We start from the raw sequence: 19,356 nt of genomic DNA, 5'->3' as shown, positions 1-19,356 counted from the left end.
ATCTTAGCAGCTGAACGAATTACACTCCTCAGGCATTCAAAATTTTCTGCCATCCTATGCAAAATAGACTTTGAGAAAGCCTTCAATAATATTTCATGGGATTTTTTGTTTGATCTTCTATTACACATGAGCTTTGGGACTAGATGGATCGATTGAATGAGAGTCCTACTTTCAACATCCAACTCAGCATTAGTTATCAACAATTCTATAGACAATTGGTTTCGTAATTGGAGAGGGCTCAAACAAGGCAATCTTCTCTCTCTGTTACTCTTCATCTTAGTTATGGATGTGCTCACTAATATCCTCAAGCTTGCGCAGCACAAAAATTGATTAACAATCTTGGGCCCAGTGGCATCGAAGGCTTCTCTCAATGTCTTCAATTTGCGGATGATACCTTGCTCTTCTCTGGTGCTAACAAATCTGACATTAACATCCTCAAGCTGATTTTGTATTGCTTTAAATTGGCCTCGGATTTGAGCATCAACTTTCATAAAACTTAGCTTTTCGATATCAACATCAGTGATGAATTAGCTAACACCTTGGCTTTTATGCTCGGCTGTAAGTTATCATCTCTTCCTTCTTGGTACCTGGGTATCCTACTTCATCACTTAAAGCTCAACAAAGGCGACTGGTCATTCCTCATTGATAAAATTTCAAAGAAACTAAGCGGATGGAAATAACAAACTCTCACTTGGGCGGGATGCCTCACTTTGGTCAATTCCATTCTGAATGCTATTCTAATGTTTTGAATGTCGGTTATAAAACTTTCTGTAGTGGTAATCTAGGTTATTAGTCAAAAATATAGAAAATTCTTATGGAACAGCCAACATTCTCAAAGTTCTATCAAGCATCTAATTAACTGGAAGCAAATTTGTTGGCCTAGACTGTATGGAGGTCTCGGAGTTAACGATCTTCGCACCCTTAACCAAGCACTTCTCTTGAAATGGTAGTGGAGATTTATAAGGTACCCCTAGAAGCCTTAGTGTTTATTAATTAAGTATGCTTACTACTGTAGGAGGCCTTTACTTCATTCATCCCATCGTCTGCTTAAAATTGTCTCTCCCTTATGGAGGGAGATGCTAAAACTCTTCCACACGTACAAAAGTTGGTTCATCCCAACAGTGAGGAATGGTCGCTCAATCTTATTTTGGCTGGATCATTGGATTGCAAATAGTGAGCTATGTTCCCTACTCCCCAATCTTTATTTCTTTGTAACGAAACAAAACTGCTCTGTTTTTGACTTTTTGCAACATCTTGTTTTGATGGCGCCCTTCAGATGTCCCACGAACTCTCAAGCTCACAATGAGCTTCAATACCTCTCAGCCCTCCTGCTAAATTTCTCCCTTACCTCAGAGCCTGATATCTGGCAGTGGAAATGGAGCTCCAATGGTATCTACAGCATCCGCTCCTGTTATGACTTCCTCTTGAACGAAGGTGTAATATCACTTTTAGAACAACGATTCTGGAACCTCCCAATTTTAAAGAAGGCAAAGCTATTCTTCTGGCTTGCTTTTCATGATAAAGTCTTAACCAAGGAAAACCTCATTAAAAGAGGCGTTGCTATCTTAGGAAATTATCTGTTGTGTAATGAATCTGGTGAAACTCTGAATCACTTAATGCTACAGTACTCTTACTCTAGAACTTACTGGCATATCGTCTTCTCTCCATTTAGTTCTTTAGACTTGCCTCAATCCTTCCCAAATGTTTGGGTTTCATGGAGGCATTCTCATCACGTCCGATCACTGTCCCCTGCTCTCAAATGCTTATTTATAACCATGGTGTGGAGCCTCTGGAAAGAGAGGAATACAAGAGTCTTTCGTTTTATCGCCACCATGCCTCCTGCAACAGCTAGGAAAGCTATCTCAGTTTATCTTGATTGGCGAGAGGGTGTTCCTCACCCAAATATTACTCGTGTGCTTTTCTAGCTTTCCTAGGCTTGCCCCTGATCATTGTGGATCATGGTCGGATATTCAGAGGGATCTTGTATTCAAGAATGTTCAATTCTTTTGTAGAAGACCTGGCAACTTTCATTGCAGGCATCATAATGCCTGTATTATTCTGGACAACGTATTCTCATCGCCTTTTAGGAGTCTAGTGACTAGATTGACCAGACTTTGGGCCAACCTATCCTCATAACCCCTCTTCCGTAGGCCGTTCCCCAAGTGGAGTCTAATCAGGTCTGGTATTTAACATATTTGTACCTATTCCGATGGTGAAATTTGGATAGATTGTCAGTCCCTGTAAAATTTCTGTCTAATTTCCCTACAAGCAACACCATATTCAGATTTGGGCCTGTAAAGGCTATTCAACTTTGGCATCAGGATTCTAGTGTCCAATTTCCATCAGTGCCGGAGCTTATATTTATTCTCAATTTTAGCCTGTAACCGTATATCCCTGTAATACTTTATAGTAGTCTATTAATAAAATTCTTCTTGGTGGAAGTACCTTACTTCATTTCCTCAAAAAAAACTTGGGGTCATGAATGAGCTAAATTTGAACGCTCACGCATAGATAAAGGGAAGCTTGAACTCAATAACTAGCATATATTTTCAAACTCATTTTAAACAAAACCGTAAAGGCCAAACATTAGCGGTCAAAATTGGTCCAAACCTGAAAACTCTTTGTATATAACAAGCAATCCAAGGCTTTGCCTTGGCTTGTTAATGCTTTTGAATGGAGTTCTAATACATCAGGTTGTCCTTAATTTTCCGCAAGCATTCATCTATAATATTTTAAAACTTTGAAAGCTTTCATAGGAGTAGATCGAAAGACTTCCTTTGCATTCACGTAGAAATACTCATGATAAGCCTTAACTAATGAAATTAAGAGCTTCGTTTGTATAAAAAAGAGAGGGAGCTACTCACCAGTATTACCTAGATCTAGATTATGTAAGGATGCACCATACAAGAATTAAATCTAAAATTGTTGATTACTAAGAAGAGGGAGTGACCACCGAGGCGACCCAGATACAGAGAAAATCAATCACGGCCTTCCTAATTATCAGCTTGACTATAGCTGCCTTTAATGGATACCAACATTCTTCCTGATTAATATGAGTTACTACAAACCTTAAATACCTTTTGTTATTGTTAATTTCTACATAACCTTCATATATAATTCATTATAAAATTTAAAGAATATATATTTTTGTATATGTTATCGGGTATAGGTCCCGGCAAAAGAGCCAACCAAATAACATTGAGTAATTCTATTAAAATGACCATTGTGCTGTATCTTGTGTCATGTGTGGTCTTGGTTTTAAAGACTTCTTACTGTTGGAGTATGCAAGATTTAGAATAATTCTAGTGCAGAAAGCAAATCCCGTTGATAGAGTTTGTACTAGACAATTATATGTTTGTGTACGTCATCCTCATCCCTTCGCAATTTATCAGACAAGTTAATGATATCTTAATCCGTCAATAAAAGATTAAGTACTAACTAACAATACATAATAGCAAATGCTTTTATCAAGCTCTTTATTTCCCTCCGATCGACTAGCTTGAACTTCAAGGATAGGAACAGTACGGTAATACTAAGGATGATGATAATTTCTTAAAATGTTATTTTATAATACCGAGAAGAATAAATCTCTTAAAAAGTTAAATTGATGAAGGTTTATTTTCTTTTGAGAAATAAGTTTAAATGTTGTATTAGTATACTAGCAAGTAGATTGCATAAGGAGGCAGAAAACAAGAAAAAGTCATGCTCTTGTTGGATCAGTGCAAGAAAGACCAAGGAAAGGGAAGAAAAATCTGTGATAGCAGAAGAGGGGGAAGGAATGGAAGAATTAAAAGAGAGAGGGGAGAAGCGGAAGAATAAAATCAACAGAGAACAGGGGTTCAATTAGAATAGGAACTTCAACGAAGCGATCGAGCAAATTGGGAGTGAAGTTCATATTACAACAATGAGGACAGTCTATGTGCAACATTAATGTTTTTGCAGGTCATATAATAATGATGTTTTCTGAATAGGTAAACGTAAGAAGTTGACAAAATTTCATGGCAACAACAACTAAGAAGATGACTAATCGAACTCAGTTCTCACACATAAGCCTTGGATGAATGTTTGGTAAAAAGTGTGGTAGCAATTTATCGGTTGATAACAATGCTTGCAAGATGACATGTCATAATAATATAAAGAGATTATGCGAAATTAGTAAGTTGAAGAGTTAAAGCCACCAACTACCTTACTTTTTTAATTTAAACACATCCCATTGGCTCCTTTTTATTATATAATATTTATTAAAAATCAAATCGCTCAATCATATATATACAGAGAGAGAATTTGATGTTTTAAAAAATAAAACTACTCCAAATAATATGTGGATGGATGCAAAAAGGCCATATGCTTGATACTCAAGTGTAGATATTAACGAATTTAACTAATTATTTTAAGGATTATTAACATTTTAAAAGCTTTGACAAATAACAAAAAGTTTTATGCTCAGATATGTTTTTTTTCCTTCCCCTTTCCAGGCTTGCATCAGGTGGTCAAAATTTAAAACATCAAATCCACTGCCTTAAACCTGTTAAACGATTGCTTCAAGCATGGGGTGGCCGGAGTTCGCAACTATCATGCTCACATAAAATAATGCCGACATAAAATAATAACACAGAGTTTCCAACATGGGGTAGATATCATGCCCCCATAAAATGATAACCCAAAGCTCCTCCATTATGCAATCTGTTCGGTACATTACTCACATGTAGCCTCTCGAACATTGACAGAAATATTATTTATTTAACCTTCTCCCTCGGTTCAAGTATTCTTTAGTGGTTGCAATTAAAATAAACTATGAAGCTGCTCCATACTTTATTGTTTCGTCTCTCTTCCCATAAGCCATAGCAACCCACCTGTGCACGCTTTCCACCGCCTGCACCCTCTTCTCAGCTTCCAACCCCCACACCTTTCAAAACTCCATTCCCAAACTCCAACTCTCTCTCTCTCTCTCTCTCTCTCTCTCTCTCTCTCTGAGAGAAGGATAGCAACAGAAAAGTTCTTATCACTTATTGCATGCCAACAGCAAAAGGGTAACTCCTTGTTTTGTGAAGTTTGTTCTATGCTTCTTGGCTGCAGCAATAGAAAGATCTCCAAGTATAGGTAGTGATCAATGGTGTTGCCTTCCATTGACTTGGCGAAAAGTGTGTTCTTTACCAATCTGAATTAAGGTTCTGGTTTCAGGCCTCCTTCAGGGGGTAGTGGAGTACTTTTGGTGACAAGTCTCCGTTAATAAGGAGTAGAAACGCTGATCTCCTTTGGTCTTGGTTCTTTCATTTTATTCAGCTATTCTACTAGCAGGGAAGAAAAACGACAATAGCGGAAGAGAGTTGTAGAAAGAACTCCTCCAAATTTTTGCTTTTGGTTGTTAGATATTTATTAGAATTGTTTTCAACCATAATAGGGGAAAACAAGGGGAGGAGGAGGAGGAGGAGATAAGCTGGCAAACAAGTGGTGGGATAGAGTAGATGCGTCGGCGATGGCTGGAATGGATTCCGGCAGCGGTGGTGGCGGCGGCGGCTCCTCTCGCTACCTCCACCACCTCCTCCACCCACCGCAGCCACAGCAACCGCCGCCGCCACCACCGCACGACCAACCAGCAACATCTAACCCCTCGCCAGAGGAAAACCCAAAGGCCTCCCCCGACGAAGGTGCCAGCAGAGACCAGCCCACCACCTCCGCCGGGCCGACCCGCCGCCCGCGCGGTCGGCCGCCGGGGTCGAAGAACAAGCCGAAGCCGCCGATAATAATCACGCGCGACAGCCCCAACGCCCTCCGCTCTCACGTGCTGGAGGTGGCCAGCGGCGCCGACGTGGTGGAGAGCGTGACGGAGTATGCGCGGCGGCGGGGAAGGGGGGTATGCGTGCTGAGCGGTGGCGGCTCGGTGGCGAACGTGTCGCTCCGGCAGCCGGGGGCGCCTCCGCCTGGCAGCGTGGTGGCAACGCTGAGGGGGCGGTTCGAGATCCTCTCGCTGACGGGGACGGTGCTGCCGCCGCCGGCGCCGCCGGGGGCGGGGGGGATGACGGTATTCCTGGCCGGTGGGCAGGGGCAGGTGGTAGGGGGCAGCGTGGTGGGCCCGCTGGTGGCTGCGGGGCCGGTGATGCTGATGACCGCCACGTTCGCCAACGCCGTTTACGAGCGGCTGCCGCTGGAGGGGGAGGATGAGGCGGCATCGGCGGCGGCGGTGGCGCAGTTGCGGCAGACGTCGGCGTCCCAGAGTTCTGCAGTCACCGGGGGCGGTGGTGAGGGTGGTGGAAGTGTCGGGGATGGCGGTGTCCCATTCTATAATTTGGGTGCAAGTGTGGGGAATTATCACTTCTCGGGGGATGCTTATGTGTGGGGTGGAGGTGGGGTTAGGCCACCTTTTTTATCCTGAGTTGATGCTTTCTAATGGTGATAGGAGAAGGAGAAGGAGAAGAAAGGTCAAAGAAGTAGTGATGCATGCTTTGATGATGAGGTTGCTTGTGGTGAAATAGCAATTTTGAAATCGAATTAGAACCATGCAGAGCAAGGACGACACTTGATTTGCAGTCATTAGCAAGACTTTTGGGCTTTGAAATGATAAGAGAAGTTGTTGTTTTACTTGGCTGTGTCTGGAAGCGAAATGGTGATTGAGAGATGATCACTGGGATTGTGATTTTTAGACTAGTTTTTGGCTGGTGTCAGCAAAAGAGCGAGAAGGTAATTTACCAAAAAGGAATAAAAAAAGGACTGAGGAGGTAAAAATCTCATTGCAGGTCTTTTATATTGATGCTGGAGAAAATGGAGATATGAGATAGAAAGGAAAATGGGATTGCCAAGCTTTCAAGGTCAGGATTCAAAGTTCATTTTCTGATCAAGTGAGCTTCTTTTTCTCTCTCATTCCTATCTTCTTCTTTACTCTATCATCATATAATGGTTTTCTGTAGATCTGATGTAGAAAATGTGCTACAGTCCTTGTTTATGTGTGTTGTATTATTCCCGATATTGTAAATAAAATGTCAAAACAATCGACTTATCTCAGTCATAGATGATAAAGGTTCGTATGACGCAAGAACCTGTTCTTCTGATTTGATCTAAGCTAGCCGACAATGTTACTGTATGCAGTGAATTCTGTGCAAGCTTTTTGCATGGGCTTATGCTGTTCTTGCTCGGTTATTTTCGCTTTGATTTCTTGCTAGACTAGTCTTGAGGGAAGTAGTAGTTCTGGGAGTGGGCTGCCTCAAAAGCTTGGTGCTTTTTCTCTGCCCAAAGCATACTTGAATCTTTGTAACCAAAAAAAAAAAAAGGAGCATACTTGAATCTTTAATGAGGATAGTGGGAAGAGGAGCAAGTAACTGCAACTCCAACTTGTTCTGTCAACTTCCTGCTTACTGACCAGGGAGTCACAACAGAGGGTTGGAGGGAAAAAGATAAAGAAAAAAGGGTGCAGTAGTTTGTCATTTACCGAGCATGGAATTAAAACCGCCGGTAAGACATTAAGAGTGGATTGAAAGATTCTCAGCATTTACTTTTATCTTTTTCAAGTACATTTCTAGAAAGAAGGTTTCTATTGAGTCTCCTGAGAGCAACTAAGCAGCAGTCCCACTTTTCCCGTAAGCTTTAGGAATATGATGACTCGAACTTTAGAACATGTAAGCCTTTTAAAAGTCGAATATATTACATTTTTATGTATTCTCTCTCTCTCTCTCTCTCTCTCTCTCTGACATTAATTCACTAACTATTTTGGCATCTTTTATTTTAAAAAAGACTCTTGATTCCGTAAGCGAGTTCTCTTCCTGCAACGTCATTGTATTTTGTTTCTGGAGAGCTATTGGTAGGTTAGATAGGAGTCCTTAGTAGCCATACTTTTATGCAGTTACTGACAAAGAGAGTTATGAGAAAAAAATCATGGATAATTGTACATGAAATTCCAGAATCTGATTGCAGTCATGCATGTTCTATCTGCTGGCAAACGGGAAAATTCCAGCAAAGTATGGAGTATTTTGGTGCTGATATCTTTCATTTTCATCTCTCTATTTTAGATATTTATGATTGTTTCTGTTTGCTCTTGTTTTATTGTAGTTTCTATGTTCTCCGAATTGCTTTTTTTTTTTTTTAATTCTCTTGAAATAGAGACAGAACCACTATGTCTCCAACCCTGGATCTCTTCCGAATGGAGAAGGGTGCCAACTGAGTTAAGGCCTGGCAGGCCAAATTAGATTTTTTTATGGTTTTTGTAACTTCTTGTCAATAAATTTGTTGGTCGGGAGTATCCTATTCTTATATCAACAATGTAGATATGATGGATTTTCTGTGTAATTGAGATTAGAATGTTCTTGGTTGGTGTCCTATGACAAGAAGAAAAAAAAAGGCTTTTCCCCTATCTCTATTGTAAGAGGATTGTTTACTTGGTACCATTATCTTTCTGTGCTAACTGCAAATATGTGGTCAAGGATGGAATTTCATTTTTTTTAATAAAAAAATATAGCACAGTAAAATAACACAAATTTTATTTTAATTTGCCTGAAAATCAACTGACTTATAGAGCAATTATCCTTCATTTATATTTCTCTTTATTCCATTCCTTATTTGCGCTACTACATTATTTGCACTACTACATGAATTATGGGTATTCTCCATTCAGATCAAACATGTTTGGACTAAAACTTGTGTGAACTTTGGGAGTTCTGGTTCGCAAAAAAATGAGGCACTAGCAGGAAAATTTGATTGCTTACTTCCTAGTAAGACACATGAAAGATGCAAATTAATGAAGTTCTTTAAATCAACTAAGCAAATGAAGAGAGTGACGGCTACATAAGGCTGATTTAATAATGGAACACCAACCCTTATGGAACTTATTATTAAAAAAAGTATGGATCGTATAGGAATACAGTCAGTGAATTCATTAGCTTTACTTCTTGAGAGGGCATTGAACTATTCTCACTAAGATTTGCTTCCTATGATGCTACCTAGCTCTCAATCAGATTTTGATTTAGGAGTTGTGATAGTTCAGTGGAGAGGAATTTTTTTTTTTTTTTTTTTTAAATTGAACTTCACTCACTGTGATTACATCTTGGTTTAGATTTCTGTAGTTATTCATTCATAAGAAAAGAGATATGCATCAAGTGCCCATATTAATTTCCTTGCCTAAAATACATGGCATCTTTAGTGCGTTTTGATGCAAAGCAAGATCTCGGTAACCAACCTAAGGGATTTGTCTGTAATGTTCTATTTTCTCTTTTTCTTCTTTTTTTAAAAAACTTTTCCTTTGTGAAATCCAGTGGGAGTGCAACCACTCAGGTTTAAACCTGAAACCTCTCAGATGGGGATAGGGAAGACCGAAGTCCGGTTGGTGATTTGACTATAAATCCATAAAATGTTTAATTACGAGGAATTCTTCTAAGACAAACGCATAAGTTACCATGCTCAACCACTATGTTCAGAAAGACATTAATGAGGTTTTATCCCTCTGGTATAGTGCAGGTTTTTAGCTGCAGTGGTTAGATAGCATATGTTTAAATTGTTATGAGCTAGTAGTTCTGTTATCTCATGTCTAATGACATTTGGACACTTTGTCTTACATATCTTCCACATGCTTCAGTGAAATATGAGGCCTTTGTAACAAGGAGATACCTGCCTTTGATACAGTGGACATCTACCTCATTTTAAGAACTAGTCTGCAAAGACAGACCATGTCATTCTACACTTACATGTGTGGCATGCCAATGACAACTCAGTGAATGTCGGCATGGCAAGCCAATGTGAAAGAACTAATTACCTCTTAAGTTCTTAGCTACTATATGCTTATTTTCAAGTATGGCTGTTTCTTCCATCTTTAGAGGCAATATTTCGTGAACAAACTTCCAGAACCTCTGATCTGTGACTTAATAATTAGAAGAAATTTAGGGTTGTTATTCCATTCCATCTTGTCTCTCTCTATTCTTTTATGTCTTGGTGGCCTTGTATAAAGCTTCTATCGGATAAGGCTGCAAAGCTCATAAATCATCCAACTTCTACAACAGATGAGTTTGTTTAACAAAACAATGTTGAAGTAGCCAATTTTGTTTTCTGTAGTAAATGGACCTCTTAATTTAGGGTTTGGATAAAGCTAGCAGTCCAATCTTACCGTCTTGCATTTCGTTCTTCGTGATCCAATTTCAGGTTGAGATATCTAATGGAGCAATCTAGAATCCTATTTACACTAGAAAAATTTCTGAATTCACCAGCAATAAAAAACAGAAGGGAGAAAAAAAGGACATGTGGAAGCATAATTAAATGAAGCACACATTGATATGAACCATGTACTCATCCTGCCATGGTTGCTCAGATTACTGGAGTTAATTTCCGTTCTAAAATTATTAGAATTTGTTCATTGGTGCATGAACTGACGCATATACTCGCAATTCAGATATTCTTAGTTTTAAACGTTAGATCTACTAAGTTATAAGTCGTAGTGAGAATATGTGGATGAAAGACGGTTAGCCAGGTTTGTTCACTCAAGCCTTCTTTGCCTTATGCTTATTTAAAATTTATGCCCGATACAATATAATGTAACTTCTTCTTTTTCTTTTCTTCCAACTTTCTCTTCCCATTACTTTACTGGCAGATCTCCATTTCATTCACCATAGTTTGCACATTCTATAAGAAAGTTTCAAGCTCAGGAAAGCTATTTCTTTGGACAAATCTCTTTCTGAAATAGAAATGTTGAGGTTACTGTGAAAACGTCATCATGAAATTCTTACGACAGGCATGTCATAAAAGCTGTGTGTGTGAGCGGTGAAAGCTACACTCTCTCTGGTGATCAGAGCAGGATTTTTCCAAGCTACAAGAAGCTTAAAGGTACAGTGTTGGTTGAAAAATTCAATTTAATGTGCATTGATATATTAAATGAACCGCATGAGCTGGTACTGTGCATGATATAGTATCAGGTAGGAGGACCTTGATGAAGTTTAAATTGAACAAAGACCATGGCTACTTCCATTTCCACATGGTTGTATTTAAATTGAAATCATTGTGAAGTTCTCTGAAACGGCTGTCTTCGCTGAAAAGGGTCTGGAGGAGGATCGATGTTGATCTGGCCCTTGCTTCACCCCATATCTTCCGTTTATGAAGATCATAACGATCGTGATCGAGTATCACCATCCAGTATCCACTGGTCTTGGGTCCCTTGGCCAAGGCAATTTATGGGACCTATTGGTTAGATTCCCACTATAAGCAAGTCACTTGGACCATAGTTACGTTCCATGAAGGCAAGGGAACTGTGAATTGGTAAGCATTAAACTGTTTGTATGATGGTTTGGTCAAGGTCCTTTTGGTTCTAAGTAACACCAAAACATCAAGAAATACTCCTGTTGGGGAAATGAGGACTTGGTAGAGACTCTTTTCTTGAAGTTCGTATCGTCTGCAGTTGGAGCTGGACCGGAGAAGTCCGGTCTCCGGTCATGGATTTTGAGTGATTGGTGTGATGATCTTAAATGCAATGGATCCAGCAATCTAAGAGTCCTTTATCAAAATAATCTAAAAAAAATTATTTATAAAAATAATATAGATTTTAACTTATTTATCAAACTAATACAAATCCTATAAAACACCATTTGAAATGACGTTTAATAGTGTCCACGTCACCACCCTTTTTTATCCCTTTCCACGTGGACGATGAAAAATAAAAAAAATTAAACTTGCTATTTCAAATGCGTTTTTAAAAACACTATTTGAAATCACGTTTTTGAAAATACCATTTCAACTGGGAGTTTAATTATTTATTTTCAAAAAAAAAAAAATTAAAAAAAATGAGAAAAAATAAAAATAAATTTAATTTTTTTAAAAATAAAAATTTTGATTTTGATTCAAATAAAAATCATCATTTCAAATTAGTATCCTCATTTCAAATTATTTTAAAAAAAATATCTGAAAAAAAGAAAAAATTAAAAACCATAAAAAAAGAAAAAAAGAAAAGAATTGAAAAAAATAAAAATTATAATTTCAAATTTTAAGAAAATAAAAACTCTAATTGTAATTCAACTAAAAATTATCATTTTAAATTACAATCTCCTTTTAAAATTTATTTTTTTAAAAAATATCCCAAAAAATTAATACCTTAAAAAATTAAAAAAAAATATCATTAAAAAATGAGAAAAAATTGATAAAAAAATAAAAATATAATTTTGAATCAAAAAATAAAATTTTAATTTTAATTCAAATAAAAAATATCATTTCAAATTACTTCACCACTTCAAATTAATTTTTTTAAAAAATATCTCAAAAAAATATCTTAAAAAATTAAAAAAATAAAAATTACCATAAAAAATTATTTTTCTCATTTTTTCCCTTTTTTTATTTTTATGCATTTTTTTAGATATTTTTTTTTTTTGAAATATTGTTAAAAAAATTAATTTGAAATGGGAAAGTAATTTGAAATGATGTTTTTTATTTGAATTACATTAAAATTTTTATTTTTTTTAAATTTCTCTTTTTTTTTTATGATATTTTTATTTTTTTAATTTTTTAACATATTTTTTTTGGAATATTTTTTAAAAAAACTAATTTAAATGAAGAAAGTAATTTGAAATAAAGTTTTTTATTTGAATTACAATTAAAATTTTTATTTTTTTAAATTTAAAATTATAATTTTTATTTTTTAATTTATTTCTCATATTTTTTTATGATATTTTTATTTTTTTATTTTTTTAAGATATTTTTTTGGGATTTTTTTTAAAAAAAATAATTTGAAATGGAGAAAGTAATTTGAAATGATTTTTTTATTTGAATTAAAATTAAATTTTTATTTTTTTAAAATTTAAAATTATATTTTTTATTTTTTTTATTTTTTTCATTTTTTTCCTTTTTTATGGCACTTTTTATTTCTTTAATTTTTTAAGATATTTTTTTTGAGAAATTTTTTTAAAAAAATTAATTTGACATGGAGAAAGTAATTTTTATGATTTTTTTATTTAAATTAAAATTAGAATTTTTATTTTTTAAAATTTAAAATTATAATTTTTATTTTTTTATCATTTTTTATTTTTATGATATTTTTTATTTTTTTAATTTTTTAAGGTATTAATTTTTGTGATATTTTTTTAAAAATTAGTTTTAAAAGGGGATTTCAAAAAAAAAATTATTTTTCTAAAATTTGAATTACAATTTTTATTTTTTCAATTCTTTTCTATTTTTTTCTTTTTTATGGTGCTTTTTATTTTTTTTTACATCAATTTTTTCAGATATTTTTTTAAAAAAATAATTTGAAATGAGGATACTAATTTGAAATGATGATTTTTATTTTAATAAAATTAAATTTTTATTTTTAAAAAATTTTAAATTATAATTTTTATTTTTTTTATTTTTTATTTTTTTATTTTTTTGAAAAATAAATAATTAAACTCGTCATTTGAAATGATATTTTAAAAATACCATTTGAACTGACGAGTTTTTTTTTTTGTCGTCTATGTGAAAAAGGATGGAAAAAAGGTGATGACATGGATATTATAAAACTCATTTCAAATGACGTTTATAGAATTTGCATTAGTTTGATAAATAAGTTAAAATCTATATTATTTTTGTAAATAATTTTTTTTAAATTATTTTGGTAAAGGACTGACTTAATGTTAAGGGACTTGCTCCAAGTCCTTTACCAAAATAATTTTAAAAAAATTATTTAAAAAATAATATAGATTTTAACTTATTTATCAAACTATTGCAAATCCTATAAAATGTCATTTGAAATGATTTTTATAGTGTCACATCACCATCGTTTTTTATCCTTTTTCCATGTAGATGAAAAAAAAAAATTAAAACAAATGAAAAAAAAAATTAAAATGCCATTTCAAACGGCGTTTTCAAAACGCCATTTCAAATGGCGAGTTTAAATATTTATTTTTTAAAAAAAATAAAAAAATAAAAAAATAAAAATTATAATTTAAATTTTTTAAAAAATAAAAAATTTTAATTTTAATTCAAATAAAAATCATCATTTCAAATTAATATCCCCATTTCAAATTATTTTTTAAAAAAATATCCAAAAAAGAAAAAATTACTAAAAAAAATACCATAAAAAAAGAAAAGAATTGAAAAAAATAAAAATTTAATTCCAAATTTTAAGAAAATAAAAATTTTAATTTTAATTCAAATAAAAATCATCATTTTAAATTACAATCTTTATAAAATTATTTTTTTTAAAAAATATCCCAAAAAATTAATACCTTAAAAAATTATAAAAATCAAAAAAATTATAAAAAAAATAAAAATTATAATTTCAAATTTAAAAAAATAAAATTTTATTTTAATTCAAATGAAAAAATATTATTTCAAATTACTTTTCCATTTAAAATTAATTTTTTAAAAAATACTAAAAAAATAACTTAAAAAATTAAAAAAAAAATTACCACAAAAAATTATTTTTCTCATTTTTACCTTTTTTTCTATTTTATGGCATTTTTTTAGGTATTTTTTTTTGTTTGATTTTTTTTATTAATTTGAAATGGAAAAGTAATTTGAAATGATGTTTTTTATTTGAATTATGATTAAATTTTTATTTTTTTAATTTAAAGTATAATTTTTTATTTTTTAAATTTAAGTATAATTTTTTATTTTTATTTATTTCTATTTTTTTTCTTTTTATGCTATTTTTTTTTTTTTAATTTTTTAAATATTTTTTTAGAATATTTTTTAAAAAAATTAATTTGAAATGGGAAAGTAATTTGAAATAATATTTTTTATTTGAATTACAATTAAAATTTTTATTTTTTTAAATTTAAAATTATAATTTTTATTTTTTCTCATTTTTTTTCTTTTTTTATGGTATTTTTTATTTTTTTAATTTTTTTAAGATATTTTTTTGCTATATTTTTTTTAAAAAAATAATATCATTTTTTATTTGAATTAAAATTAATTTTTATTTTTTAAATTTAAAATTATAATTTTTATTTTTTTTCCATTTTTTCTCATTTTCCCCTTTTTTATGGTATTTTTAATTTTTTTTATTTTTAAGATATTTTTTTGAAATTTTTTTTTAAAAAATTAATTTGAAATGATGTTTTTTATTTGAGTTAAATTTAAATTTTTATTTTTTAAATTCAAAATTATAATTTTTATTTTTTATCATTTTTTCTTTTTTTATGGTATTTTTTATTTTTTTAATTTTTAAGGTATTAATTTTTTGAGATATTTTTTAAAAAAATTAATTTTAAAAGGGGATTGTAATTGAAATGATGATTTTTGTTTGAATTTAATTAAAATTTTTATTTTCTTAAAATTTGGAATTACAATTTTTATTTTTTCAATTCTTTTCTATTTTTTTATAATATTTTTTATTTTTTTACATCAATTTTTTTTATATTTTTTAAAAAAATAATTTGAAATGAGGATACTAATTTGAAATGATGATTTTTATTTGAATCAAAATTAAAATTTTTATTTTTTAAAAAATTTTAAATTATAATTTTTTCTTTTTTTAAAATATAAATAATTAAACTCGCTATTTGAAATGGCATTTTCAAAAACGTCATTCCAAATAGATTTTAAAAAACGTGCGAGTTTAATTTTTTTTTCCATCATCCACATAAAAAAAGATGAAAAAAGAGTGGTGATGCGGACACTATAAAATATTATTTCAAATGACGTTTTATAAGATTTACATTAGTTTGATAATAAATTAAAATTTATATTATTTTTATAAATTAATTTTTTAAAAAATTATTTTGAATAATCTGTGATTGGAGACTGGAACATCTGACTGGATTAGACTGCAATCATTCGCCCACTCTCCCATCAGCTAGCAACTTTGTTTTCTTTTTTTCATTGAATAAAATGGGGTAGTTTCCTACTAGCTCCTATTCACATCAAATAAATATTAAAAAAAAAAAAAAAAAAAAAAAACAACACAACATCACCCAAAAAGTAAAAAAAGCGGCCTCTTTTGGGAGGTGGGTTATCCTCTGTCAAATCTTTCAAGAGTCGCAGCGGAAACTTGAGCCAAATCCAGCCTTCATCAAGACTGAAGAAGCTTCATGGTACAGGGAGAGAGAGGCCATCTTTATGGACCATGGATAGCTTTTCAAAAGCGTTTTTTGATATAAAATAATGTGAAGGTCCAAAATAACCCGTCTTCTATTACGACATATAGTCAAAATATAGAACAGATTCATACAGAATCTAACGATCAAAAATAATCAAAAAATAAAAAAAAAATATTACAATACAGACAAGATGGATCTGGGCACATTTTTAACGTACATGAATTTTGCCATGTGCCTTCGATTGTTCTTGAATTTTTCACATATTTTATGTGCAACAATTAATCTGGGCAAATATTTGATACAAAAAAATATGCGATATATCTTCGACTTTCCTTAATTTTCTCTAACATTTAATCTATTATTTAAATTTTATTATAGAATCTAAACAATGTAAGCTAGCCAAATTTTATGAGCTATTTTAATACATAAGTTACTTGCATGCATTGTTGGTTTTCCCCGTCGATGCGACAAATTTCAGTAGAAAATGTGCATGTCTGTGTGTCTTCACGACATCGTAATTGCTAATCATGCTTTAGTTTTCGAGCCTTTTTATTTATTTATTTATTTTAGGTGGGTGTGGGTTGGGGGAAGGGGCTGGTTTATGAGATTTGAAATATCTGGAGAGTGTTTCTCAAAAAAAGAAAAAGAAAAAAAAAATCTTGAGAGCACCGGAGAACTACAGATGTGGCTAGTTTTTGTTTAAGATAAAAGATATAGGGCGCTCAAATGTTACTAGTTTACCTTTTGCCGCATGACATTTCATTTCCTAATGAGCTATAATCTTTGGATTTTGCTATGATACTTCGAAGCCTCTTTTTATTATTTTATTGTTAGTTTTTTTCTAGCCACTATTTTAAGATGGACAGCATTCATCTATTTATCAGCAACTTTAACTGGTTAGGCGTATAGATAATGTGGTAAATAATTTAAATGTTAGATGCAATCTAGAAACCAAGAAAAGCTGATGGGCCCCAAACCTTTCCTCCTTCCTCCTTCCTTCTTTCTCCTTCCTCCTTCCTCATGGAACACCACTCCTTCCTGTCGGAGGTCAACATATGGCAGCAAAGAGGCAAGTGGTGGGCCCGAGTAGTAGAGGAGGAGGAAGAAGGTGGGTGACATGTGGCTCCGAGAAAGTGAACAGCAAAGGAGGAGAGAAAAAGGACAGTAGGTCCGAGCGGCAGAAAGAAAAAGGAGGTGGGGAAGCAAGCAATAACAATGGGAAGGCAAGCGCCGGACTCGATCAGTAGAGAGATGGGTGAAGGAGGAGGAGAAGGAACAAGGGGGTGGCATGTGACTCCGAAAAGATGAATGGTAGAGGAGGAGGAAGGGGACAGTAAAGAGACAAGTGGTGGCACTAGGGAGATAAGTGGAGGAGGAGGATAATACCCAGTCCACAATATAGATCTCAAGCAATAGAAAAATAGAATTGGACCAGCACGCGCATTGCATGTGCTGGAATTATTGTGGAATTATTGTGGGAGCTGGGAAAAAACATGGAAGAACTCCTTCTCCGATTGAAAATCTTAATCGATTCGAAAACCGACTGACATCAAACTCTAATTCCTCCCTATTAGAGATCTATTTAAAGACCTTGCTCTTTGAATCTCCCTCACCAAAAATCACCGTTTAATCCCTTTATTTTTTCTTTATTTTACTATTTTTTTGATGGATTACTTTTACTTTGGCCGCTGAAATCAGATAAAATGTCATTCAGGATCAAGCAAATCCCCTCCACATCTTTTCAATCTTCTATAGTCTTTAAAGCTCGAATTTTAGCCAAGATTTCTACTAAACTTTTCGAAAAATAATGATTATCGGATCCCTATTTATTCCATATTTAGTCTTTATTTTCCAGCACCGTTTTAGCACCCCCAGTCACTGGACAAGGTCCGTGGGTCTTGCCACTGTGGTTTGCCTTCCGGTCATGGTGGCACCGATTGGGGGACTCCCTGTCAAAAACTAAGGGGATCAAAGGATCCCTGTTTCATAAAAGAAAAGAGGAAGAAGAAAGAGGACGCGGATCCTCTGTTCCATGAAGAAAAAAAAGAAAAGAAAAGAAAAAGAAGAAAGAAAAGAAAAAAATAAAAGAAAATGAGAGAGAGAGTTTCTCTCTCTCTTCCCTCTCTTCCTTCTCTCTCAACTTACATTCCCATCTTCTCTCTCAACTTGCATCCCCATCTTCTCTTCTAGAAAGTTTTACTTTGTATTTTCTTTCTCTAAAATTATTTCTTTATCTATAGAGTTTCTTCTATAATCGATCTACTAAAAAAATTTTTCTTTCAATGATTTTGATTTAATCCCAATGAAATGAGTCTTGATCCACAATCGCTGGATCATATGCCAGCATCTTCTTGACCAAACCGAATATCTCTAGACAATAATGATTTGATTATTTATGATTTTTATTGAATTGTCTATACACTAATCTCAATAATGATTTGATTAAATCATTTTGTTTAGACTGTTCGATATGTCGGACAATATCACCTAACCATCCATGTTCTATTTTGTTAATTTTTTTCTCCCCTGATATTCTCTATTTATGTGATTTATGAATCTAGTGAATTTGACATGTTGTTTTGAATCTAAGTTGATTCTAATAAACAGATTTTCAACCATTCTGTCAGTCGGACAATATGCCCATACTATCCGAGTCTTTATTGAGCATCGTGAAATCTTATTTTTTGTTAATCTCTATTAAATCATTATATTTTAAGTGATCTTAATTAGATGAAGCTATTTGATCGAATTATTTCTTGATCATCGTCGTCGAACAGTCACTAGCTTCCATGGCTTTTGTGCGATTCTATTAGATTTGGTCATTCTTGATTGCAATGTTCGACTTGTATCTATTTTGATCTTCGATATATAAATTTACCCAAGCTGATTGATTAGGACCGTTGGGCTTCACATTTAATTGACCTATCCTTGGTCTATCTTGATTCAAGTATAAAGCCACCCCTAGTCGTACCTAATTGGATTATTTCGCTCCATTGATCTATTTAGGTTTTCGTGATTATTGTCTGGAGGACTTTTAAGAACTTGACTAATTAATTGAAGTTTAATGGTTTTGAATAGGTGTAGCCAATCTACCTAATTGAAGTCAGATTTTGAGGAGAGACAAGGTAAATAACCTAATGCTACAAGTGTTCTTTCCAATGATCTTTGAAAAAAATAAATTAATCTTTTCAATTTTTTTGAGTACTTATTAGAGTGGGATAAGGATAAAATGATAATTGATGGGAACAGGGAAAGCTATTATTGGTCAAGTCTATTTACCTATTTTTTTGATGGAATAGACTTGGGACTTGGATGTATCTAGAATCTATTCAAACTAGATGTTCCACTTGGCCCACCAAAGCTTGGAATTTTTTGGATGTGCGGA

At 33.1% G+C, this 19,356-nt stretch overlaps 2 protein-coding genes across 2 annotated transcripts; both read left to right on the top strand.

The window, feature by feature from the left end:
• Window positions 1–1,262: 1,262 nt before the first annotated feature.
• Window positions 1,263–1,925, top strand: LOC140856904 (uncharacterized). The gene has a single exon (XM_073255122.1). The coding sequence runs from the start codon at window positions 1,263–1,265 to the stop codon at window positions 1,923–1,925; it is 663 nt and encodes a 220-aa protein (XP_073111223.1).
• Window positions 1,926–4,855: 2,930 nt separating this feature from the next.
• On the top strand, window positions 4,856–8,486 carry LOC140852631 (AT-hook motif nuclear-localized protein 27-like). Its single transcript, XM_073246154.1, has one exon. It carries the CDS (start codon window positions 5,477–5,479, stop codon window positions 6,371–6,373), a length of 897 nt encoding a protein of 298 aa, XP_073102255.1. The 5' UTR covers window positions 4,856–5,476; the 3' UTR covers window positions 6,374–8,486.
• Window positions 8,487–19,356: the final 10,870 nt, after the last annotated feature.

The sequence above is a fragment of the Elaeis guineensis genome, chromosome 1 (assembly GCF_000442705.2).
Source record: "Elaeis guineensis isolate ETL-2024a chromosome 1, EG11, whole genome shotgun sequence".
In the NCBI taxonomy this organism is placed as follows: Eukaryota; Viridiplantae; Streptophyta; class Magnoliopsida; order Arecales; family Arecaceae; genus Elaeis; species Elaeis guineensis.
This window is presented reverse-complemented; position numbering and strand designations above follow the sequence as displayed.